The 19,053-nt window shown below is 42.0% G+C and overlaps 2 protein-coding genes across 2 annotated transcripts; both read right to left on the bottom strand.

The window, feature by feature from the left end:
• Nucleotides 1-16,461: 16,461 nt before the first annotated feature.
• BCR41DRAFT_105732 (snare associated Golgi protein-domain-containing protein) lies at nucleotides 16,462-18,403 on the bottom strand. Its single transcript, XM_022019341.1, has 8 exons — nucleotides 18,334-18,403; nucleotides 17,995-18,160; nucleotides 17,812-17,907; nucleotides 17,671-17,722; nucleotides 17,534-17,584; nucleotides 17,324-17,423; nucleotides 17,166-17,205; nucleotides 16,462-17,053 (listed from the first exon to the last, which is right to left on the bottom strand). Exons 2-8 carry the CDS (start codon nucleotides 18,134-18,136, stop codon nucleotides 16,515-16,517), a joined length of 1,020 nt encoding a protein of 339 aa, XP_021880021.1. The 5' UTR covers nucleotides 18,137-18,160; nucleotides 18,334-18,403; the 3' UTR covers nucleotides 16,462-16,514.
• Nucleotides 18,329-18,698, bottom strand: BCR41DRAFT_105753 (hypothetical protein). The gene has a single exon (XM_022019342.1). It carries the CDS (start codon nucleotides 18,619-18,621, stop codon nucleotides 18,388-18,390), a length of 234 nt encoding a protein of 77 aa, XP_021880020.1. The 5' UTR covers nucleotides 18,622-18,698; the 3' UTR covers nucleotides 18,329-18,387.
• Nucleotides 18,699-19,053: the final 355 nt, after the last annotated feature.

The raw sequence follows: 19,053 nt of genomic DNA, 5'->3' as shown, positions 1-19,053 counted from the left end.
GCCTACACCATGATAAGTGATACAGCCCCATCACATAAGTTTGTTATGTGCTCCTCTTGATCTCTCTCTAACATCTCGATCTTCTAAAGTCCTGTGGCCGGGTCGCCTATATTGTGTTCTTCCTCCTAAGGACCCTAGCCTTTCAAAAAGCTTTTCGTCCGAGAACATCACTCGCTTCCAGTCATCAACAGTCCAGTCAAGGTGGTTGAGGGCAAAATTTTTCCTTTTCGCAATCTGCATTTTTGTCAGCCTAGGCTTGAATGGGCGGACATAGTTTTTCAAACCGTCTGATTTTACATAGCGTCGGGCAGTCTCTACACTGACATGCACTCCATGGCTCGATCTGATGTATTCTTGAACTGCCAGAATGGATCTAAGTTTCCCCGTATCAACCTCGCGTGCAATAACCCTCTTGGTAGCAGGGGAAACCAATGAGGGTCTGCCCATTCTGGGTTTAGGAATATTGTCCTTGACGTCCCTCCTGATCCTTATTGCCGATGAAATAGAGATACCAAGACGCCTTGCCACTTCGCTTGTAGCCTTCCCTTGTCGAAGTAAGGCCTGAGCATTTTGTACCTTTTCCATAGAAAGCGTCCTCATAATAAATACTAAACGATGTGGAATGTTAATTGTAAGTAGAGGTGTATGAAGATATAGCTGAAGGTAATCTTGGTAGAAAAAAGAGAAGTGAAAAAGTTTTTTTTGCAATCAACATTGAAATTCAGCAGAAGTTATTCAATAGGCAGGTCAAATTGAAATTGGTTTTATTTCACAATGAAGTCATAATTAGGAATGAGACATGAAAGTAATCATGAGGTGTGGGGAACAAATGCACTACCCCAAATATACTAGCCACATGCTAGATGAGAATGAAGAAAAGGAATGAGAATGTTAAAAATTCAAAATCATTGAATGACTTTTGATGACCACTGTAGCAGCAGACTATATAAAACAAGAAAGTTATAAATTTTGGTGGTTAACAGGTGAGGAAGGGAAAACGCGAGGTACGGGAGTCGGCCTCATTATCCACAAGTGGCTATGGGTACATGCTGGGAGAATATCCTCATGTGGAAGCAGAGGGCAGTCTAGAGACTTTAATTTCAAAGGACAATTAAAGCTTCGGGTGATTAATTGTTATGTACCCAGTGAAGATAGAACGAATCGCGAAAAGGAAAAGCAGCGCAGAGAATTAAGCGAGTGGCTCAAAGGAGAATGTATTAGTGCAAGAGCAGAACGCAGGGAGGTAATTACAGTGGCTTCCAAATTTGTTTAAATGTTCCACGCTCATGTTTTCCGTCTTGATTAGAATAATAGCGAAGGTTGCTTGCACTTTTATTTTTATCAGAGTAAACAAGTATGCCAATGATATGTGGACTGGTTCAGTTTAAAATATCTCTAGTCTCATTCATCATGGTTTTTAATTGACAAAAGTATTTAATGTCATTTGGACAATTATATAACCATCACTTATTTTACGCACCTTTGCTGAATTTTTTTCAAATTATCTCCCACACACTTGAGTAGATACTCTTCATCTACACTCTTCTAGGAGCCTACGTTACTCATTCTAAACACTCCAAAGATGAAGCCAATCACAGCTCCCGTTGTTGAGGATGCTCTCCATTTACTCGAGCAGCACAAGTCCATCCGTCAGGTTGCCACAGAAGTAGGCATAACCAAGTCCTCAGTCCATAATATCTCCAAGACATTAGGGCCTGCCAGGAGTAAAAGTAGAGCTGGTCGGCCACGGAAGTTCGATTACCGGAATGCATATTATATTCGATTGTTGCTTCACCGTGGTGTAGTCTCATCAGCTGTCCATGCTACCAGACTCTATAACGATGAGAACGAAGATCCGGTGTCAGCTAATACGGTGCGTCGGGCGCTGAGAGATATAGGCCTGGAAGCTAAAAAAGCCGTCAAGAAGCCTAGGCTAACAAAACGTCAAAAGAAAGCTCGACTGGGCTTTGCTCTCCAGCACAAAGACTGGACCGAAGCTGATTGGAAGCGAGTAATTTGGTCCGATGAGTCCAAAATTTGTAGGATATCTTCTGATGGCATGCGCTATGTTTGGGTGGAAACAAATAAAGAACCAAAGGTGAAGGCGGCCGATATTGACCCAAAGTTAGTTTCGCCCACAGTCAAACATGGTGGTGGTTCGATCATGGTTTGGGGCTGCATGACGTGGGATGAGCCAGGCTACTTGGCCAAGATCGACTCCACGCCGGACTCCGAGCTGTATATTCGTATCCTCCAGGACGAGTTATTGAATACTGTGGATTGGTACAACATTGATCCAGAGCAATTTATCTTCCAACAAGACAATGATTCTAAGCATCCGGCTAAGAGAGTCACAACCTACCTTGCCTCTATTGGATTGACAAGAGCGTCAGGTAGAATACTGACATGACCTGCCAATTCACCAGACCTAAACCCTATTGAGCATTTGTGGGATCATTTAAAAAAAAAATTCGCGAACATGGGACCATTCCAGAAGGCATGCTGGAACTCTGGGAAAGAGTGAGCCAGATATGGGAGGAGGAGACACCGAAGGAGGTCTGCCGCAATCTGATAAGAAGTATGCCTGAGCGGATGTTAGCAGCCATAAGGGCGAAAGGGGGCAATACGAGGTTTTGATAGGTGAAAAAAAACGATGGTTAAAAAATTGTCCAAATGAGAGGAAAATTTCAAAGTAGTGAAAAGCTATCAGAAACAAGCAGGAGCGCTAATAGGTTTTGAGCAAATAAAGTATGTCTTCCAGGTTGCTCCCATCTAGGATCCAAGGGCACAAGCGCTGCTCACTGTTGAACACTTATAGTTTTCCTTTGGAAGAATGAAACACTTGGACAATATTGGAAGCCACTGTATAAGTTACCTCAGTGGCGTGGAAGAAGACCCAAGAGAGCCACTTGATCCCCTAAGTGTAGAACAGCGGGAGGAAAGAGAAAGAAGAGCACAGTGTTATAGTGCGTGCCAAAACTGATGCAATAAATTGCATTTTTCAACATTCATTCCTCATTCTCCTTCTTCCTCTTTATGATCTTCCCTGCCACCACCGTTTCTCATTCTCATTTGTCTCACCTCCATGGAGTCTCATCGTCATCGCCATCAGTGGCCTAATTAGCATTTAATTGCAATTTGCTTTCAGCATCTCATTGCATCTATTATGGCAATTAACAACTTCTTGTTTTTATTTATTCCTGTTACTTCTCCTTTCCCCTAACGATGTTCCCTCCTTTAGCCTTATATAACTCCCTCATCCTCTTCGGCATACCGCAGTATAGTTTGTGTAAGAATTCAGGAGGGATATGTGTCCATACGTCTTGGACTCTCTCCCAGAGATCCTCCATATTCTTTGCCTTGTCTGGATAATGATCCAACTGCACCTTCATGTATGCCCATATGTTTTCTATTGGGTTGATGTCAGGAGAGTTTGCTGGCCATTCCATGAGAGGTATCTTAGACTTTTGGATATAGGGCATTGCTATTCTTCCGGTATGAATCCTAGCATTGTCCTGCTGAAATATAAATTTGTCCTTATCCATCAAGTAGTAATCCCTGGACTTAAAGATATAATCCTTGAGAACGTCGACGTATGTTACCGAATCCACCTTCTCTTGGAGCCAGCAGCCATCGCCTGGTCCGTAGTAAGTTATACAACCCCAGAACATCATTTTGCCTCCACCGCCTTGCCTTGTCTTTTTGATATGATGTGCTCGTAGAGTTTTATCCCATCGATGCTTGTAGTAGTACTTTCTTCCGCAGGACCCAACTCTGCTAAAGATGGTCTCATCTGAGAACATGACGTTCTTCCAGTCTTCTAGAGTCCAGTCCAAGTGATCCTTTGCAAAATTATATCGAGCATAGATTTGCTTCTTCGTCAGATCAGGCTGCTTCTGTTTTACATATGCCCCCATATCATCCTGCATAAGGAACCTCCTGATGCTCGATTTACTAACCTGCACTCCTTCCCTCAATTGAACAAGTTGTTGGCCATCTTTTAGGGTCTCCAATACACCCATGTCAAAAAATCTTGATAAAAGCTGTTTCGTTTTCTTAGTAACTTTGCAGGGTCGGCCCCCTCTCAGCACTGGAATACTTTCTTTGCCTCTTTTCCTAATCCTTTGAGCTGAGGTAACAGATATCCCTAAACTCTTTGACACTTCTCTGGAAGACTTTCCCTGATGAAGTAGAGCAGTTGCATTTTGGATAGTTGATTTGGATAATGATTTCATGTTATGATAAAGATATGGCAGATATGTAGAGTGTCGCTTGGTGTATCAGTGGTGATGGTGCTATAAAGAAAGAATAAAGAATAAGAAAGAAGTAAGGGATGGACAAACCTGACATGTACTTTTTACCAAAACTGATGCAATGAGACATGACTATACAAATGGCGATTATTCGCTAATTGCGTCATTGATGAGAACAGCGATGACAGTCTACGAAGGTGAGACAAATGAGAATGAGAAGCGGTGATGGTAGGGAAGATCATTAGAAAGGAAAAGGAGAATGAGGAATGAATGTTAAAAAATGCAAATTATTGCATCAGTTTTGGCACGCACCATACAAACTCAAAATTTTAATTTTTACGAGAGCATTTTCGATTGATAAGAGGCTCGTCCTCAGACTCGCTATCCTCTACTAAACCAAACATGTTTCCAGTATCTGGTGCAAGATGCTCGACCTCAGATCCCATTATTACATCCTCAGCTTGCTATTGGTTTACTACTCTATCGAGTTCTAGGTCCCACTCACTGCTGTCGAGTCTAATCTCCTCGCTAATGTCCTCAATTGTCTCCTGTTCATCATTGTTCTCTTGATAATGCCTCTCGTCCGCCTCATCCAACATTCCTTGGACGCGTCTTCTCTCGTTATAGTATCTGCTTCGTCGGTCAGTTTCAGATTCATAAAAAAACAACGGTTTCCAATACAGTCAAGTTTATTCAAAAAATTATATGAAAAATGGATGAGGGAAGTCTTTGTACGTAAATTTCTGTTTTTCCAGTTTTTAATTCAAATTGAGTATTTTAAAAATATATTAGTCGACGACTTTCTGGCGAGGACTCTAATTACAAATATCAATGATATTTATCCTTCATAGTCCAGCGACCCTTTCCCTGTGTAATCTTTCTCTTTAATAAATCTCGAGCTACAGAACTACCCTTAAACTAAAAATAAACTTTTTTTTTTTTTTTAAACTCTCTCTGCTGGCTGATCTGGTACTACATCTTTCTTTTTCTCGAGCTTCAGGAACACGTCCATCTCTATAGAAAAATGAACTTCAATGATAATAATGTCCACACCTACACTGCCACTAACCTCTCTACGGACGGCAATCCCGGTCCATCGATCCTGGAGGGCAACCCCGCTCCACCATCCACCCTACCTAGTAACCCTTCCCTTCCAGAAATCCAACATGCCCTCCCTCCGGAGATCCTGCAAGCTATCAGTGCTCTCACGCAGTTCTCCCAGAACGGAGGCGCGTTCCACCAGCCAGGCACACCAACCCAAGACCCATTTATGCGTCGGACGGAGCCTCTATGCTACCTGGCACCCTACGAGGATTTGGAACAAGTTATGCCTTTCCTCAAGAGACGAAAAGAATTCCACACAGTCAAGCTCAATGACGAGGAACAACGTTACTACGATATTAGCCAATTTCCAAAAGTGGAAGATATGGAATACACGCCTCCAGCAATCCCCAAAGAATGGACTATCTCCGATAGTCTCAAGAATGCTGATCAGAAATTGGTCACACTGGCAACAAAAGCGGCACACATTACGAGACCACTCGATGCAGCAGCGCATGCACTTGTCTCTCAAAACGGCAATGACGTTCCAGTACAACATATCCTCCGCACCCTGGATACAGTCCGAACTCAAATCTCCACGCTCTGCGAACAGGTCAATAAAATCCGCACTGAAGCATTCTACAAGGAGAAGAAATTTATCACTCCTACAGACACATCAACCCGACGCCAGCTGGTCGAAACAACTGATTTACTTGAACATGCTAAGCTTTCGCAAAATATCAAGAAATACAGCAATCCTAACCGAGGTAGAGACTACCGAGATAGGCAAGGTCGCTTTGGAAACAATTCATCTACTCAAACACAGCAGTATCAACAAGCGACCCCTCAAACTCAAAGCCAACAAACAACGCAACCACAGCAAAATAATAATTACGGCTTGGGCGGCCAATTTTTTCGGAGCTCCCCTTCCACACGGGGAAGGGGACAAGGAAGGGGACGCCAGTAGGAGGTCGGCTACACCTGTTACGTCCTGAGGCTAGGGAGTGTACCCAAATGGAGCACTCCCCTTTTTATTCATAGATCAGAGCAATTAGTGACGGCTATGTTGGAGCCTATATAAGGCTCCGACCTAGCTAAAATAATAAACAACTTTTGATCTCCTTGACTTCCGATTTACCATAAAACATTTCATTTTTTCAAGGATCTACATAGAGTTACATCCATCCATTTTATCAATCCATCCAACCATTTTTTTCCATAATTTCAATCCATCCTTTATTTCAATCATGTCTAATATTAATAAAGTACCAATTAACGAAGATGTTGATATGGAAATCTCTTCACCAGAGAATGGCTCAGGCTTGACACCTGTCGAGCAGTTGAACTTATTGGTGGCTAGCCTGGTCGTAGATACGACGGAGAGTGTAGTCGAGTTCGGCAGTGATGCTGTTCCCGATATCGAGAATGTTACGATGCTTCTTCGAAGTTATAGACTTCAGAAGGAGGAGACACTCAGAAAGAAGGCATTGCTGTTCCTTAGGTACAATGATGCCAAATCAAAGTTAAGAAAAATTGACGTTGATGAAAAGACACTTACCAAGGCCTTAGGCGATCTCGCTCAACAGAAGGCAGACATCTTGAAGGTCTTAGTAAGACAAACTGAAGACTTGAATAGTTCTATTGAACATATGGAGGAGGTCAGAAATGGCTTATCTTCAAGCGAGGACATTTCGATTGATAGATCGAGTGTGTCTGAAGTAGATAGTCACCGTATAACGGTGAAATGGGATCCTGCTAATCCCGAACATGACGCACTTCATCGAATCTTCAAAGAAGAGAACATTCCTTTGATGGAAGATTCAGAAGAGGTAGACTATACCAAGGTCAAGAAGAAAACGTTTGCGGATGCGCCTATGCTTGATTTAGACGTGTCCAAGGTTCCCGGCAAGAATATGGTCAAGGAAATAGCAATCAGGGTTATCACTTTCCGTGATGACTTTGAGAGGATATTCCGTCGTAACCTTTCTGATGTTCTTTTCGACAAACTAGCATGGGATTACTTATCCCTCTGCGTTTCCAAAGTGTCCGGCCTGGCGCGAGACTATGACGATCTCATCAAGAAAGTGCCTCTTCAAGACAGGACCTGGTCTCGGGCAGTTACATGCTTGAATAAAGCTCTAAAGTTTGACATTCTAGGGGCTTACATCGCTGATATGGCGCTAGTTATGAGGCCTGAGAAGAATGACACTATTAGGTCGTTCGCGCAACGATTGCTACCACTGGTTGAGGCAGCTGGAATCCCAGATGGTGGCTGCTATATGCTCATCAAAGCTTTATGCAATCATCTGTCCGACGTAGGATTTCAGGCTGTCATCAAGGAATTCGGCTCAGTGAAAAGTGTTAGCTCTTTGAAGGAGTTTCTAGAGTTCCTAGAAAAGACACCAGGTGCCTTAGGTGAGAAACGAACCGATGACGCCCATTGGTTTATCCAGAAGTATGGAGGAGACGCTGGAGAACAGTATTTGCGATCCATCAAGTCCAGATCGGAATACACTCCTAGAGAGGTTCCGAGATCTAGTCATAAAAGATCTCGACCTAATGCCAATCCGTCAAGTGATAGAGAAGCCAAGAAGGCTAAACCATTCAAGGTCTGGTGTAAGGGAACGGAGAAGTGTAGGTCGAATCCGTACAAACATGCCCCGGAGGACTGTCGCTATGCTAAGGATCAAGTCAGAGATCATTCTAAGGATAAGCCCAAGGACGTCAAGAGAACTGATGTGCGCAAGCCGCTTGCCTCAGTCAGTGCTTTTAAGAGGATTAGTGATAGTGCGCTCATAAGAGACATAATTCCGAATAAAGAATCCTTCTTTTCCTCGTACTCAATTGTTGAGAAAGCTTGTATCAAGCACCTAGGGGCTTTCAAAGGTCCCGCTCCTGGTGATAATAGAATAGCTGTGCCTATATTTATAAACGGGCAACAATATACAGCATTGTTAGATCCAGGCGCCACAACTTCTTTGCTCAGTAAGGAAGTAGCCATAGAGCAAGGTATTCGCTATGGTCGAGTACCAGGAGAATCTATAGCAATGATAGAAAAAGGGACTAGCACGGATAATGTCATTACTTGTGATAAAGTCCAATTGGTCTGCAACAATAGATCTGGAGAATATCAATTGTCGGTCATGGACATTGAGTATTATGACTTCGTGTTGGGAATGGATCTCTTCGCTAGACTCGGCTTTTCCATCACGGGAATAGCCATGCCGGAGATACGAGAGGAGGAATCCCTATGGGTCCCATATGATGAAAAACCTCAAGTCATTCCGTCACAAACTCCAGAAAGAGAAAACAATGCTGAATTCAAAGCATTGAAAGAAAAGTTCCTGTTAGCACTGGAGCCTTATTTACAGGCGAATGAAGCCATCTCGCCAAATTCATTTTGCAATCTTGATACAATGAAGGTCCAGCTAAAGGTTAAACCCACCTGTATCATCCAGGAAAGATCTCGCCCATTCCATTCGCAAATTGAAAAAGAAGAAGTGGAAAAGACCATCCAGAAGTGGCAAGAAACGGGTGTTATCGTTCCAGCACCTAAGGGGTGTCCGTATAATAACTCCCTGACAATGGCAGCACGCCGTGACCTGGATGGTAATATTCTGAAATATAGAGTATGCCTTGATCCAAGAATGTTGAATCGTCAACTAGAGGATACTGATGTCTTCCCTCTACCATTAATCACTGATATCCAGCAGAGGGTAGCAGGGCATCTGTATTTCACCGCAATTGATCTGTCTCAGGCGTATCATCGCATGCCTGTAGAGAAATCAAGCCAACCACTAACTGCATTTACGTACGGTGGTAAGCAATATATGTTTGCTAGAGCACCTTTTGGTTTAAAACCCCTCACGAGTATCTTCCAAAGAGGAATGTCACAACTCTTAGATGATCTGCACTTTGCTGACAATTATGTGGATGACATTATTGTCTATTCGCACACAGCAGAGGATCATATTCTTCATGTCAGCATTGTCATAGAAAGGCTTACAGCTGCAAAGTTGATAATCAATAGAGAAAAGAGTAAATTCCTTAGTACAGAAGTGCTACTACTGGGGTTCATAATCAACAAAGAAGGACGCAAAATAGATATCAACAAGGTTGCTAATGTGCATTCATGGACACCACCTACCAATAAGAAGATGGTTCAACGCTATTTAGGCCTCTTCAATTATTTTAGGGAGTATATACCCTTGTACAGCTCGCTCACAGCACCTCTAGATGCCCTGCGCAATGCCAAAGGCACTTTTGATCTTAATAAGGAGCAAATGCGAAGCTTTAACAGCATCAGATCGCTTATATCCCAAGCTCCAGCCTTATCGTTCCCTGATTTTACTCAGCAATTCTTTGTAGCCACAGATGCCTCTAACGTAGGCATAGGAGCTGTCCTATATCAGCTACCAGGTGGTAAGGAAGATGAAACCAAGGTCAACTACATATCCTTTCAAGCCAGAGCATTGCATAAGCATGAGAAAAATTACCCAGCTTACAAGAAGGAACTCTTAGCAATTATTTTTGCACTAATGAAATTTCACCATTACCTTTGGGGAAGAAGATTTACATTATATACTGATCACAGACCTCTGACGTACATTCATGAACAGAAGGAGTTGCCACAAATAATCCTGAATTGGAAGGCCACTCTGCTCAACTATGATTTTGAATGTATTTATCGTCCAGGCCTGCTGAACATTATTCCAGACGCATTATCTCGCGCATTTCCTGAGGAATTGTGGAAGTCTCCTAAAGAAGAACAAGTTACATGTTCTACGAGTCGGCAGATTGCTTCTATGAGGCGAGAACAGAGACTACCGAGAATGTTCAGGCAGCTCCACAGTCATCTGATTCGCAGCAGCTGCCTTCCACTCTACAGGTTATTGATATAACTGCTCCTTACTCTCATCAACTTCAGTTGGAGGATGCTTCTAGAAAAATCATCCAAGATCCTGAAGAAAAGCTTCAGCATCTTCGCCTAGCACACGAATTCGGTCATCCTGGAGGAAATGCCATGGTTACTGCTATCCATGCTAAAGGCTTTACTTGGCCTAAATTGAGAGATGATTGTCTCAAATGGGTTAGCCAATGCGGACCATGCCAAAGATTCAACATAGCTAGAAAGGGGTATCATCCTTTAACTGCCATACATGCCAGACTCCCAGGGGAACACATAGCATTCGATTTAGCCTCATTTGAAACCAGTTCCAGGGGTAATAACTACGCTTTAGTAGTGGTTGACATCTGCACAAGATTTGTATTCCTGGAGCCTCTGCCTGATAAGGAAGCCATTACGGTGGCCAGCACCCTCTTCAAGCTATTCTGCTCTATTGGATTCCCTAAAATTATCCAAACTGATAATGGCACTGAATTCGTCAATGGAGTGTCACGTCTCATAACGCAAAAGTTGCAAATAGAGCATAGACTCTCCACGCCATATCATCCACGCTCGAATGGTGTAGCGGAGAGGTTTGTCCGCACATTTAAGGACATCCTCAGAAAACAACTCGAAGGCATACAGAATGATTGGGACATCCATCTTCCAATGGTTCAGCTCCAAATGAATACTAGAGTCGCGAGTCTACATCATTCAACGCCATTCTCATTATTCTATGGACGCTCATTTGCAGGACTAACGGATTTTTCCTCAGCCGAGTCACATCTCCTGTCTGAAGAAGAATTACAGAACAGATTGGAATATCTCACCGCGTTAGTTTTCCCTGCTATCGATGATAAGAGTTCTGACACGCAAAAAAGAATGGTGGAGAAATTCAACAGGACACACAAAATCCTTCAGTTCCCACCTGGAGCGTTTGTCATGGCGAAGGAAGAATTGCCCAATGGTAAATTAGCACCTAAATACCAAGGCCCATACAAAGTAGTGGCTCGTACCGAAAATGGTGCCTACACTCTGCTAGACGCTACCAACCAGAAATTGGCTCGTAATTATGCTCCGAGCCAGCTCAAAATGGTCACTCAAGCTTTTGATGCTCCCAGTGAAGAGTCGTATGAAATAGAGTCTATCGTTGACCACGAACTCACGGGAAAAGGAATGATGTATACTGTAAAGTGGAAGGGCTATGACTCCTCATACAACGAGCAAATTCCTTATGAGAATTTTGACTCGGACATCATCATTCGTCAATATTGGAAGAACCTAAGACAGCAAAATCCTCATATTAATGACAGAAAGAGGAAGAAGCAGCAAAAGAATAACGCATCAGAGTCAACAAGACTTCTTAAGAGGAAGCAGAGACAACTCACCCATAATCAGACCAAACGGCACAAGCGTCATGTAGCGGCAAAGCTGTAAAGTGCAGAGAGCTGTTATATTAGTAGGGTTGAGATAACTAGGGTTTTTGTACAAATAAGTTTTCTCCAGTATGAAGAAAAGAGAGCACACACTCGTCCTCATTTCAATATTTTTTTTTTTTTTTTTTTTTTTTTTGCAACGCAACAGTCAATAAATTTCAATTTAGCAACCATCAACTTTATTCTTTCCCTTGCAGCATTTGCAACTAGCAACTGGATGTGATGGCAACTGAGAGTTAAGAGAATCTACAACTTTCTCTACCCGTATGCGCATAGTCTTATACTTCTCTGATTGCTTGCGCAACTTAGTATACTTCTTGTAGAGGCGTTCATACCTCTTAGCCCATGCGAATTCTCTTTGGAGGCGGCTCTTCGCGGAATCATCGCCATTCTCCGCCATCAAACGTCTTCTCTTCCCAAGAGTCGTGTACACTCCACAGCTTGACAATTCTGCTTCACTGCTTTCGCTGCCTGATGACTCTTCATCACTAGAGGGCTCCTTTCGCTTCCTGATAGGACGAGGTCCTGGGATTTCCAGAGAGGCTGATCGGCTCCGTGCCTCTGGGTGGTAAAACTGATAGTGTGCCTTTTTCCAGGCACGAGTCTCCTCGTCACTATCCCACAGATCCTCCTCACCCTCATAATCCTCGTCGTCCTCAGCGTCATAGCTGCTCTCTTCCTCAGTATCTCCTTCGAAGTTACTGCGATTCTCCACGTCTGCAGTCTCTGTTAATATGAGTGAAGACGGAGCTGTTGAAAGCTCCGTAGGGATAAATTCATAGTCCTCATACTCATGTAGAGTTGAAGAGTCAGACAGGGGGGAAGAGGGAGAATTGTTAGAAGGCATATTGATAATTGTCTGCTGATGGCTGTTATAAGGAAAGTAAGTAATGAGTATGTGTCCCTGCAAGAAGGTGTTTGAGTAGCAAAAGTGAATACTGAGGAATGAAGGAATGAGTGAGCGTTTGAAGTTTCCAATCTTCATTCCTTTTGACCTTAATCTTCTTCATTTGCTTCGTGAATCCTCATTCGTCCTTCTGGGGGGAAGTGGATGGCGTGATCTTTTTGTGATCCCTGTTTGACAAAGGACCAATGAGATTTCTACATTTTTGACATGCTGAATAATTACTACCCACATCTCCTGTATGACACATCCTGATCCAATGGCTGTTATATTTCCATGATCCATTTGCTGACATTACTTTTTGAGATAAAGTCTCTCTCTAATCACAAGAAAAGAAATATCAAAACAAGTTTTAAGAATAGACACTGTGAAGTCTCACGTGAGGTTTAAATTTTTGTCCTCAAGAGGTTTATTTTTTTCCTCCTACCTTTCAACAACAAGAGGTTTTTCTTATTTTTCCTCAAGGCCTTTAGACAAGACGCCAAAAACCCTACATAAAATCTGGGGGGAAGTTGTTACGTCCTGAGGCTAGGGAGTGTACCCAAATGGAGCACTCCCCTTTTTATTCATAGATCAGAGCAATTAGTGACGGCTATGTTGGAGCCTATATAAGGCTCCGACCTAGCTAAAATAATAAACAACTTTTGATCTCCTTGACTTCCGATTTACCATAAAACATTTCAACACCTCTACCAAACAGCATGGAATCTATTATCAGACGAGAAATGGGTACGCAGAGTTATTCAGAATGGATACGAAATCCCGTTCGATTCGCTACCACCAATCAGCAATACAACAACACACAGCAGCGTCCGCTCCAAAGAAGAAATGAAGACGATAGAACAAGAAATTGTAGCGTTAATAGCCAAGAAAGCAATAGAAGAAGCTTCAGAACATGGATTCGTGAGCCGCATCTTTACAATTCCAAAGAAAACGGGGGATCTACGCCCCGTACTGAACCTAAAGCCAAAGATACATCCTCTCTCCTTTCAATCCATACGCTTGACCCACTACTATGTCCGGTCGCCACATGGAAGACGTATGTACGACGATTAGTTGGCCGCAATTTGAAATGGCCACATCCAACGCTTCCAGATCTATCATATGATCCTCTCATTCGCTACGTCAACGAACCAGACTCACCTACAGGAGCGGAGCGAATAAGCAACCACATCAAGAGTGTCATGTCTCTTGCTTCTATGCCATCACAAACTCGAATCCCTAAGGCACGCGCCGCTGGTTCCACACTAGCAGCCCTCAAAGGTTCCGATCTGGATGAGATCGTCATGCAAGGCAGATGGGCCTCGCAAGAGGTTTACAAGAACTTCTACCGGCTGTCAAGTAGAACAAGGTGCAATTTCACAACAACCATTCTTAGCTGATCTCTGGAGTCACAGGAAAGGGTCGCTGGACTATGAAGGATAATGGGTAGCGAAGACGACAAAGGAAGTCTTACGCTCATTATCCGTACCAGCGACCCTTTCCTGTCCCGCCCACGGCCACCCAAGGAGCATATGCTTTCTTAGCGGTCGAAAAAGAAAGATGTAGTACCAGATCAGCCAGCAGAGAGAGTTTAAAAAAAAAAAAAAAAAAAAAAAAAAAAGTTTATTTTTAGTTTAAGGGTAGTTCTGTAGCTCGAGATTTATTAAAGAGAAAGATTACACAGGAAAGGGTCGCTGGTACGGATAATGAGCGTAAGACTTCCTTTGTCGTCTTCGCTACCCAGAATAACCTGCGCTTCGATGCCTGGTAGCAGTGCTCTTATTCGATAGTCGAATGAAATTCGAATGCATATAATCTTTTTTTTTTACAGTGGCGCTGATGGAAGTCTTACAGGGGACGAGAACAGCTGTCTTGCTGAATCGATCAACAAAAACTGCGATAGCATCGTGCTGTTTCTTGGTAAGAGGTAATTGAGTGACTAGGTCCATAGCTACAAGCGAAATTACTATTATGATTTTGTACGACACAGTATTTCGCCCAATTTTCTAGAGCATTCCTTGCAACAGGACGTTAGCTAGTATAAATAGATCCACTTTTCTATCTAGCATGAATTCCCTGAATAAAAATACCTTAATTACACCCTTAGATCCCCTAGAATGCTACTTTGACTTTTGCATCCTTAGCCTGGACTCGCGATTATTATCGGCCTACTTCATGGGTTCGTGGTCACTAGCTCCTATCGAGAGCTCTCGGTCATCGGTCCTCACTCTGGACGTGCGGAGGAAACATCTTTTTTCTTGATCTTGATTTTGATTGGCGATATTGTTTACTTGATTTACGTTCTTGGTTCTTTTCATTCGAGGTTCCGTGCTATCGAGCTCGGAGGTCAAGACTCTTTTTACGAATGACCCCTTAGAGGCAGAAGGCCTCGGAATCAGGAGTAGATTGTGTCCCGTGTAGAGTTCCAGACGACTTTACTGGGACTTGCCATTTCCTTAGGTGTTGAAAAATATTTTCAGATAGATCGTAATCAATCAACAAAGTAAGTTAGAATAAGATGTGGGTCCACACACCGCACCCATGGGGTATTTATTCATTTTCTGGTAGAGACTTGTACCAGGTAACTACATATCTATCTATAAGGCAACATGGGCTTATTCAAAAACCCTCATGCCAATGATTTATCGCGTCTTTGTGCGGCGCGTTATTGTCACTTCTACTGCTACTTTTCTTAGCGTATTGAATTTAATTGGAAATTTCTCTAGTATGTTCTTAGTATCTTTCCTAGTTTTTTAGCCGGGCTATTATAATATTGCATACTGTATATGTATACTGTATGTATTTTGTACATGTATTTTTTCAACGGATGTTGTCCTGAAACTAGACAATAGAAAGTAACACATTTTCAAATCTACGAGTTTATCTAGCTCCAAAGCTCTTCGTAGCGTACACCTACATTCAAAACTGAGTGATTGTTTTTAATTTTTTTTACTTTTACTTTAATATCTCAAAGAGGACTTGCCTCATCGCAATGGATGTTGGCTGCATGGTATCCTTGACCTTGGTAGAACTACTAGCTTAGGAAGATATGGTCTATCGCCATTATTATGATATTGGCGAAAAGTATACCTAGCCATTTACTCCGTTCTGGAAGTGCAAGTCGGATAAATCAAGCCTTTAATTTCTATCAGCCTGATCCACCTATATAAAAGCTCTTACTCCATTTATGCTCTAATGCATGTATTGTAGAACAAGCTTTTTCCTTGAGGCAAATATGCAAAGTAATAGGCACCAAAATCATCAAGAAAATGTTACTTTTTGATTTTATGCTTCATTTGTCATACCAACAATGCCTTGCTTGCGAAAGATAATTCAGACTTCGAGCTACCGAATACTATGGTGTTAAGCAATAATGTCGAATAACGAAGCAACAACTATAAAATACGTGTTGTTTTCTATGGTACCATAGTCAATTTGACAGAGGTTGTATCTCTTCACTTGTTATTGGCTTTAGACGGAAAACTGATGATCTAAATTAAAGTATGTAACCCTACAAAAGTTGATACCTCGGTCATAAAGTTGGACTGCTGCTGTCGATATCTAATATCAAAACTAAAAATGCCATATGATTTTTAACTCCTTTTACTTTGCATATTTGCCTCAAGGAAAAAGCTTGTTCTACAATACATGCATTAGAGCATAAATGGAGTAAGAGCTTTTATATAGGTGGATCAGGCTGATAGAAATTAAAGGCTTGATTTATCCGACTTGCACTTCCAGAACGGAGTAAATGGCTAGGTATACTTTTCGCCAATATCATAATAATGGCGATAGACCATATCTTCCTAAGCTAGTAGTTCTACCAAGGTCAAGGATACCATGCAGCCAACATCCATTGCGATGAGACAAGTCCTCTTTGAGATATTAAAGTAAAAGTAAAAAAAATTAAAAACAATCACTCAGTTTTGAATGTAAGTGTATATTATTAGTGCATTTTGCCTGATTTATTTAGAAATAGTGATCGTTTATTATTAGCTGAACGTATATCATTTCTAATTTTGATTCGTTTTCCCCTGCTGAGAGTCTATAGTCTCAACAATTGTTTCTGCGGAGCGTACCTGACCGGAAGCTGACGTTTGAAGGATCTCCAGCTCTTCCATGCTGACAGTGATGTCAGAGGTGCTACTATGCTTGTGTTTGTCCAAAGGTTCGGCTGGATTAAATGGAGCCCCGCCTTGGACCGGACTTTGTGATGTATAGATCGCATGTTCTAAATGCTGTTGTCGGTAGCGTTCTTCGAACTCATTGTCCTCTTCGCCTTCTTCTGCTGCAAGCCCTGCATTAATTCTCTCGATCCTTCTATTTGTGTGTCGATAGATATACCAGCCCACTCCTAGAGCAATGATGATCCCCAGAATATTCCCTACCCACTTCAAGACACGATCCGTTCCAGTTATATCTGGGTTAGCGAGGCTTGAAAGATTATGCCCAATGAAAATGGGGAGGAACAAGCGCGGCGTGGAAAGAGTCGTGGCGAGAATGAATTTGTAGTAAGGCAATTTTGTCATGGAGCCGAAATAGGCGTTCAAGACTGTTTTCAGTATAATAGCATGAAAAAGCGGCGACGCAGACCAAAGTTAATGCACGTAAACAGAGTATATGATAGATCTCTTCAAGGAACTAAAGAGCACACGACAGCTTACCCGCGAAAGGAAATGATGAGAGACGGATCAAAAATAGTACCTAAATACAAGTTAATTTCGTAGAAGATCCATACCAACATCAGATCAAATTGTAATAGACCAGGCTATTTCCTGTATCAGTGGATGGGTTTTAAAATCGCCATAAAAAAACTTCTTACAAATATACCATCCTTGCTGACCGCTTTGGACATTTCCCTGAAATCAATGTTATCATTGAATTTGCGATAAATATATTTCCGGAAAGCAAGGCGGTACAACCTAAACTTAAACAATAGAGCGCATATTCAGCATAAGAGGTACATGCACATTTTCAACTACTAGGGCAAACACATATGGTGTAGTATGCCAGTCGACAATGTGTCTCCTACCAAAAACCCGCTGATGCGCCTACAATGTCACCGACAAAAGCTGGTATGAATCTACGGGAATGAATGGTATTAGTGCATCGAAATTACATAAGTACATGATTGGCACATGCTTTCCATCGGCAGACTTTATAATATACCCTTTTGGCATGCCGAAAACATAACCACACACCATTGATACAACACCGTAGCCTACAGAAATAATAATAAAAAAATAATGAGTAAAAATTTGGTATGAAAGAGTTGCGGCAATGACAAGCTTTGTTAGACTGAATATTTACCGAATAGAGGAAAGATACATGTTGCGCACATGACGCACGCCATCACCCACATCCCGGCGCTTGATTTGCGAAAATATATAACAGCCGGCTCCAAAACTAGTATCCATATTTTTTTATAGATCAAGTAAGTCGACACGTATATAGATATATTCTTTCACATACTGACTGTTACGTAAAGCTTACGTTGAAATATCTGTCGTTCAAAGGTAAAAAACGTAATGATGAAGGCGAGGGCAACCAAACCTCCGAGCACAATTCCGATCCGTTGCTTCACTGACATGCCTTCAAGGCGTTCACGGATCGTTGGAACGGTTCGTCTCGACATTTTTGTAAAGCGAAGAAATGACAGCTATTTTTGGAGGTGGTGGCGACGAGCAACAGAGGAGCAAGACATTCAGCAATTTATAAGAGAGACTCAAAGGACTAATACAACTCGTAACGATTGAAAGAATTGAGGATGGGGTCGTAAGCAGGCAAGGTTATAAGTAAAGGGCATTAATATAAAGTAATACATAGTCATACGTGGAATTTAAGACTTCTAAAATGAAGTCTCTTGCAAGGAGCCCAGAACAATGCTTATTCTTGGCTATCACGTTTAGACCGTTTAGTGTCAAATAGAATGAAGAAATAAAGTATGACAATGAATAAATGAATGAATAAATGGTGAACAATCGAAAGAACGGCCAATGAGGATGAGACGAATGGCGAATGGCAAAGACAGTGACAGAAAAATAAAAGAAAAAAAGAAAATAAAAAAGAAGGGCGAGGGCAAAAGAACAAACTTTGTCCTGCGAAATATGGATGTTGCATGCTTATGCTTAGTACGTCTCCAAGGGAAAAGGTGTCAATGATGATCGATTTATTAAGAATGATGGTATATCATAAAGTTGAGGATTTGACAAGTTGGGTTGCTCGATCAGCTGTCAATGCAGCGTTTCATTCTTGGAGGCACTATCTCGTCGAATGAGATCATGGATCCGCTGTACCTACTGTGCTCACTTACTGTATACATTTATATAGTAATCTGTTACAAGGTAAAATGTAAAATGAAAGGCCGCTCACACAGCAATAAAGTTTGTGCACGATTTGGCCTAAATCGTCCTCCATTAAAGTTTGTGTGTAATTGATTTCTCTAGTGCTCTTCAGAGTACAAGCGCCAGTGTCTCCTCCGCCAAGCATCCACACACGTATCCTTCTGTATATAAACATTCCTTGCCATTCGTATGACAAGGCATGGTAAGA

This window comes from Lobosporangium transversale (genome assembly GCF_002105155.1).
Source record: "Lobosporangium transversale strain NRRL 3116 chromosome Unknown BCR41scaffold_26, whole genome shotgun sequence".
Taxonomy (NCBI): domain Eukaryota; kingdom Fungi; phylum Mortierellomycota; class Mortierellomycetes; order Mortierellales; family Mortierellaceae; genus Lobosporangium; species Lobosporangium transversale.
The sequence above is the reverse complement of the archived record's forward strand: the minus strand, read 5'-3'. Positions and strand labels throughout refer to the sequence as shown.